This window comes from Leptonychotes weddellii, chromosome X, assembly GCF_054177405.1.
Source record: "Leptonychotes weddellii isolate Sample4059 chromosome X, ASM5417740v2, whole genome shotgun sequence".
Taxonomy (NCBI): domain Eukaryota; kingdom Metazoa; phylum Chordata; class Mammalia; order Carnivora; family Phocidae; genus Leptonychotes; species Leptonychotes weddellii.
In genome coordinates this window covers 57,139,520-57,146,036 of record NC_138385.1, presented here as the reverse complement: position 1 = coordinate 57,146,036, position 6,517 = coordinate 57,139,520, and the positions used below count along the sequence as shown (strand labels likewise).

At 60.0% G+C, this 6,517-nt stretch overlaps 1 protein-coding gene across 6 annotated transcripts; it reads right to left on the bottom strand.

The window, feature by feature from the left end:
- Window positions 1–949: 949 nt before the first annotated feature.
- CITED1 (Cbp/p300 interacting transactivator with Glu/Asp rich carboxy-terminal domain 1) lies at window positions 950–6,517 on the bottom strand. Of its 6 annotated transcripts, none has more exons than XM_081808665.1 (4): window positions 6,239–6,517; window positions 5,714–5,732; window positions 2,144–2,268; window positions 950–1,562 (listed from the first exon to the last, which is right to left on the bottom strand). In XM_081808665.1, exons 3-4 carry the CDS (start codon window positions 2,201–2,203, stop codon window positions 1,029–1,031), a joined length of 594 nt encoding a protein of 197 aa, XP_081664791.1. In that variant the 5' UTR covers window positions 2,204–2,268; window positions 5,714–5,732; window positions 6,239–6,517; the 3' UTR covers window positions 950–1,028. The 6 variants fall into 6 exon arrangements, with proteins under 6 accessions (XP_081664791.1, XP_081664790.1, XP_006740733.1 ...); XM_081808664.1 differs by lacking the exon at window positions 6,239–6,517 and adding an exon at window positions 6,065–6,129; XM_006740670.2 differs by lacking the exon at window positions 5,714–5,732.

Genomic DNA, 6,517 nt, shown 5'->3' with positions numbered 1-6,517 from the left:
AGAGAGAGAGCACAAGCAGGGGGAGCGGCAGGCAGAGGGAGAAGCAGGCTCCCCGTTGAGCAAGGAGCCTGATGTGGGACTCATTCCAGGACCTCAAGATCATGACCTGAGCCGAAGGTGGACGCTTAACCGACTGAGCCACCCAGGCGCCCCCACTTGGCATGCTTGTGAAGCCACTGCCTAAGAGCAAGGCTATATTCCTCAACGTTGAACTTGTCAAGCCCAGCCCTAATCTGTATCTCTAAGAGGAAGAGGCCGGCCTCAAGGAACAGGCTGTCCCCATACCCGGTGGGCCAGGAAGCCCAGCGTTAGGAGGACACTCACGCCAGCTGAGTGTCCTGGGCTTGGAGGGAAAGGATGAACAACTCTCGGGGGGACTTGAAGAAGGCACCTAGAATCCCAGAGTGTCATCATGGGAGTCTGCTACTTTTGCAATTTTCCAGAGAAATCTGAGCTCCCAAGTCATAGGACGCTTCTTAGGTCCCATCTCTTGCCCATGGGCAACAGGGCAAAGGAGTGGCCTTAATGGGTCGATTAGACTGGGGCCTAGAGAGTGGGTAGGGTGGCTTTTAGAGTTGTAGAGCGGGTACCACGTGGCCAGGGCAACGCTTTAGGCTTGGATGTGCCCGGGGCAAGGAGGCTGCGGAAGGGTCTGAAGTCTTTCATCTGAGACTGCTCCTCCGACCAGCCCCTCTATTCAGCCTTGATTAGGACAGCATTCCTGGGGTCTCAGGGCAGTGAGGCCAGGTACTTGGGCCCCTGGAGAGATTAAAGGCAGTGGCAGGCGGCATTTGGTGAGCAGCCCCCTTTGTGCCCCACCCCCACCCCACCCAGCTTCCTCCCGGCTAACCACCCACCACCCCACCGTGGGCCTCAGAATTGCTAGAAGGAACGTCAGACTGTGCCGCACCCCTTTAGACCTCAATGAAGAACACCTCCAGCTGGCCCATCTCTTTGTAAGTAACTTTTATTTTTTATTTACAACAGAGTCGGTGGCTTTGTTCCTCCATCTTTAGGGACGGTGAGCATCAGCAGCCAGATGGAAAGTCCGCAGTGAAGTCAAACTCATTCTGCCCCAGCCACAGCTCCGGAAGCTCATTGGCTCGGTCCAGTCCCAGTTCCACCACCAGCGACATCAGCACCTCCTCATCCACTGGGTCTGAGTCGATGATAGCAGGGCTCTGGGCACCGGTAGAAGGAGAGAGTGACCCCGCCCCTCCCGCCTGAGCCCCAAGGCCCCAGTTTTGTAGGGGCCCTGCCTCCCCAGGTTGGCCTGGAGTGGCGACGGCGGCGGCCATCCCATGATACTGGCTATTAAGTTTCTGCAGCTGCATACTGGCCAGCAGATGAGGGGCGGGGTGCAGACTGAAGGGTGGGGGTTTAGTGGGAGGGGTGGCGGTAGGAGAGCCTATTGGAGACGGAGATCCCGAGGAACTAGTGGGAGCCCCACTGGCCTTGGTTCCGTTCGAGGCCACCCCAGGGTAGTGCAGAATGGCCACTGCTTTGCGATCCTTCACGCCCAGGTTAGAGTAGGCCAGCGAGCTCATCTCTGGGTTGGCATCCTACAAGACAGAGAAAGGTACAGCTTGGTACCCCAGTTCCTGGTTTGTCCGTCACCGTTCATCGCGCTCAGGAAGCCCCTACGTGCCCTTCCTCTGGGGCTGGTGGTGGGGAGAGAGCAAGAAGGCCCCCTGGCAAGTTAGGCTCCCAGCTCGAGTGTCCTTTTGCTACCACGGTCCCGAGCACTGAGCTCAGACCCAAGTCCTCGGTGCTGGGCGCCCGCCATCCTACGTGGGTCAGTGGCTTTCATCTCTCTCCCCCTGGCCCCTCCTTCACGTCACTATTCCGAAAAGGGCACCTCATTGGCTCTCTTCTCAGCCTCACAGCAATCTCTTCAAAGGAGCGGCCCTGTGCCGCTTCTGCTTCTCTGTTCCCCTTCTCTGCCATCTTTCAACACCTCGGTGGGCTCGAGTTGACCATACTTAGGCAGAAGCTATTCTCATTCTTCCCAGAGAAAGCCCTGCTGTCTCCTCTCTGCTAAAGGACACTAGCTACCGTGCATGGGAGGGCCTACCACAAGGCCCGGACCAGGTCGTCTTCCCATGCCTCTCGGTGTCTCCATCGGCAAGATGGCGGAAGTTACCTCCTTCACAGGTGAAGTGCCACCCTTGACATCAAGTGCAGGCCTTGACATAGTTGGCATTTCAGAGCCTTGGCAGAAGCTGGATAAATTGGTGGGAGATGATGCCGTCAGCTGGAGCTTTCGTGCTGTATGTGAGGGAAAAGAAGTAATAAGGACCAAGGCTTTACTGACCGAGAGAGCACTAGCAAAGCCCTAAGCAGGGCAGCTCCACATACCTACGAGGCAAGGATGGTAACAGCGTTAGGCCCAAGACCAGAAACCACCTGAGTAGAGGTAGGAGATCAAGCTAGAACATTTGCCCAAGGCAGGAAAGGTGCTTGATTTAGCCAGGTGCTGCCCACATCCCCAAGAGGGGACACATGTGACTGTTTCCTCGTGTGAGTGACTTCAGAGCCTCAAGTGTGTGCGTGAGGTGCACTGTTTCTGATTCTGAGGGCAGGGATGTCCCTGAGCAAGGAGCACACTTTCTCAGTGGACCACTGGCACCTGGGCTGGGGACCTGGGGCCTCCACTGGGATTGGGAGAAAAGTGGGAAGGACTGAGGGCAAGGAAGACCTGGAAGGCTGGCTGCGTCAGCTGGGGGAAGGAATGAGTCCCCAAAGCTAAGGTCATGGGGCTGCAGAGCCCTGCCTCCGGCATGGGTGCAAGAGAAGCCCGGCCGATCAGGGTGGTCTCGGGGCACGAAGGCAGCCAGAGAGAGCAGCTGGGAATGTCTCAATCGCCTCCAAGCCTCCCAGACAACCTGGGCAGCACCGGACTTTCCCAGGATATCTGCTCGGAGGCCAACCACACCCATCTGTAATGACAGGTGGCAATGATTCTTCCTGGAGGGAAACTGAGGCACAGAGCTTCAGTGGCTGTCCCATCGGGTAGCTCTGGTTCTGGGAGCAGGGGCTAGCACTCCTTATATCCACATGCCTCACCTGACCACCGGCCAAGTCATCATACCGGGAATGATTCAGATGGCTCCTGGAGAAATGATTCCCCAGCTCAAGTGCCAAAGGATAAGGGGATGAGGGGAAAAAGAATACCCCCAAACCAGAAAACTAAACATCTCTGAAAAATCTCCAGTTATTTTCCTGGAAGCTTTTTTTTTTTTTTTTTTTTTTTTTTGAGCCCCCTATATTCTGGCCTTCATGATGAGTTAGAGATGTAGAATTTCATATTTATAAATACCTCTTAGCCCAGAAATCCTTCAGGACCTTAAAAAAGGATCTCTAATCTGTCCAGCAAGGTTTGATTTCTCCACACCCCCCTCTTCCCAGTGGTCATTAGAAATCTGTTCAGACACTTCTAGAAAGTGACCGCTCACTACCTCTCTTTCTCATCGCCATTTAGACAGGAGGGAGGCAAGAAAAACAGAGCAAGGAAGAAGGGGGCGGGGAGAAAACACGAGAAAATCAGTTTCTGGGTTTGCCACGGCCGCTTGATTGGAAAGCCCTGCTTCTTCTCTGAGGCAACCGGAGAATATTTCAAGCCAGTGATCACAAGACAAGGAGTCTAATCCATGTCATCTTCAAAAGCTCGGCACCTTTGGTATCAAGCAATTCTGTATCCAAACAACAATGTCTGGGGGGTAGGGGGCTGACCATCTTTTCCCTTTCCTATTCAGCCTCCCTTCCTTCTGCCGCCAGGTACCCGAATGTACAAAAGAAAAAGAAACAAAACAGCGGGAACAACAATAACAAAAAGAAACAGAGGAGAGAGAGAGGAAAAAAAGTAGAAAAAAAAAAAAAAGAACGCGAAAAAAAGTCTCTCTGTTCTGATTATCAGTTCCTGGGGAAGACCATTTTACCATGTCTCCCCCTTCAGGCTGGGAGCTCCCCTAGGCGGGACCCTGTTTCCATTCGGATCTGTGGCCCTCCCATCACCGCCACCTCCCCATCCGCCCTGACCCCCGGCCTGGGTCTGGGCTCTGTGGGCGCTCAGTAAGTGTTTCTGGGTCCGTCTGAAGCGGCAATAGCATTTCGATCGGAATCCCTGCCCCTGCTTCGCCAAGTTTCGGTCCCCACTCTGCCCCCCCACCCCCAGCCCATTCGAAGGCAAAACTTGGCCGCGCGGAAACGTCTCAGCCCGCTATCCGAGCTGCGAGCTGACCACTGCTCAACCGCCGCGAGAGGCGGCTGGACAACCCGGAGCAACAAGTGCCTCCGCGCCCGATGGTGCCTCGCGGGCCCCGGCCACCAGTCCCCGGTCCCGCCGCCCTCCCTTCTCTACAGATCTTCCCCAGGGCCGGCAGCCCCCTCCCGCCCAGATGGGGGTGGGGAGGGGAGAGGAAGAAGAGAGAAGGGAGAGGCAGGTAGGGGGCCGCGCCTTTGACCTGTTGGGGGACCCAAAGTTAAAATGGCACCAACCGGATGGCTCCATCTCGATTGCTATTTTCTCACTCAGAAGGAGAAATTTAAAAATCCAAACAGTACTGCGGCTTGGCTTGGACGCGCTCTAACCAGACCGGTCAGTTTCGCCACCTGAAAACTAAAGGCCCGTTGTTTGCGGACAGCTGGGCCGCCCTCCTCGCCGCATCCCAGGTGGATCTGCGGGAGTTGGCGGCGGCTGGGAGCATCCCTGCACGGTGGGCGCGAGCACCCAGGCCACCGGGGCCCCGAGCGTCCGCTCCCGCAAGTGCCGTGAGCAGGAACCGATCGTAGAGCCTGGATGGGCGGGCAGGCGGGGAGGGGCGCGGGGTCTCCGCCTCGGCCGCGAGTTTGGGGCCCCGTGGTCGCCCCGCGCGCGGCGGCGCACTCAGCGCCGGCACTCCCGCGCCTCACCAACACTTACTGAGCGCCCGCTGAGCTATGCGACGCGGCCGCAGGCTGAGCCTACCCCCTAAGCCAAGCCGCCCGTAGTCAGTGCTCTTAAGCCCGGGTATGAGAAGAGTGAGACAGGCTCGGAGAGGTTCGGTAACTTGCCCAAGGTCACAGCGCTAGAAAGTGGCGGAGCCGGGATTCGCAGCCAGGTCGGTGTGACTCCAAGTCCGGCGCTCGGCGAGGCAGGGACTCAGTGCGCGGCCCGGCCCCGCGGCCCTCGTTTATAGGGAGAGGGGTGTGTGCGTGGGTGTGCGTGGGTGTGTGGGCGTGCGTGTGGGGGAGAGGAAAGGTCGGCTGGGTGAAAGAGGCAAGTTGCCCAAATTCGCTAACTTCCATCCCGCAATTCCGCTGAACTCGGCCCCCAAAGCCCCTCTCGTCTCCAGTCCCTGAAGGAAACCTGAGCTGTGTGCAGCCCCGGAGCCGGAGCGTCCAGATGCGGTCCGGGCGGTTAGCAAAGTCGGTGGAAGCCAAGCTGGAGAAAGCGCGGGCGCGGGGAGAAAAGGTGCTGCGGTCTCCCCGGGAGAAGCGGGCGCCTGGCCCGGCTGGCCGGCAGGCGGGCGCGCTGGCGAGCGAACCGGCTCGCTGGCGGGCGGGCGGCGGCCCCTCCGCCCCCAGCAGAACAGCTTTCAAACAGAAAACAAGTCCCCCAGAGTCCCCCCGAGCCCCCCGGCCCGCGCGGCCGCCGCCCGCTCCCCACACCCGCTCGGCTGGAGTCCCTGGCCCCGCCGACCAGCCCAGCGCCCTGCCCGGCGGCCCGGCTTACCTCTGCGAAGCCGCCTGCCCTGGAGAGAGGGAAGCGCGGAGCCCGGTGAGCCGCGGGCGAAGCGGCCGAGCCCCCAGCCCCTGGCACGCACGCCGCCGCCGCCGCCGCCGCGAGCCGGTCGCGCTCGGTGCCACCCGACCCCGGGGCGCCTGGGTAAAGCCCGCCGCGCCACGCCGCGCCGCCGCCGCACCGCACCGTGCCGCGCCAAGCAGCCCCGGCCCGCGCCCGTGCCCGCCCTCAGCTTCGGCGCCTGACTCCGGGGCGGTGGCGGTGGCGGCCGCCGCGCTCCCTTCCCGGCGCCGGGGACCCGGTTCTCAAGCCCCCATTGCCGCCCGGAGAGCCCTGACGCACACGCATACGGCAGCAGGCTGGACTCGGCTAGGAATCCCAGGAAGGACAGACCCTTTCCCCCCTTTTTTCCCCTCTCCCCCCAATTTCCACGTCTTTATAACCGGCTTAGGGCATTATTAGCACATGTCCTGGCTCGTGGGCGAGTTGATGGCAAAATCTGAACTGGATACTCACCGAGGGCCAGAGCGGGTGCTGCGCCTTCCTCAGCCCCTTCCTCCTCGCCGGGAACGACCCCCCGCAGGCGGGCTGCGGGCGGGCAGCCGGGCGGAGCGAGCCTCCTCTCGGCGGCTCAGCGGTGCCCCTTCTGCAGCTGTGCCGCTGGGAACATTTTATAGCGGCGGCTGGCGTGTGTGGCCCTTTAAAGGCGCTCAAGCTGGTGCAGTCACCGCGGATCGTGTGAAAGCGAAGGGCCGGCTGGGGAACGGAGTCCGAGCGGCCCCGCGGGTCCGGCAG

What these genes read in the sequence shown, in the direction of transcription:
- CITED1 (XM_081808664.1), bottom strand. An exon ending in GCACTTCACCTGTGAAGGAG is followed by an intron (nt 1,563 to 2,143) that starts GTAACTTCCGCC and finishes TCTGTCTTGTAG; the next exon opens with GATGCCAACCCAGAGATGAG.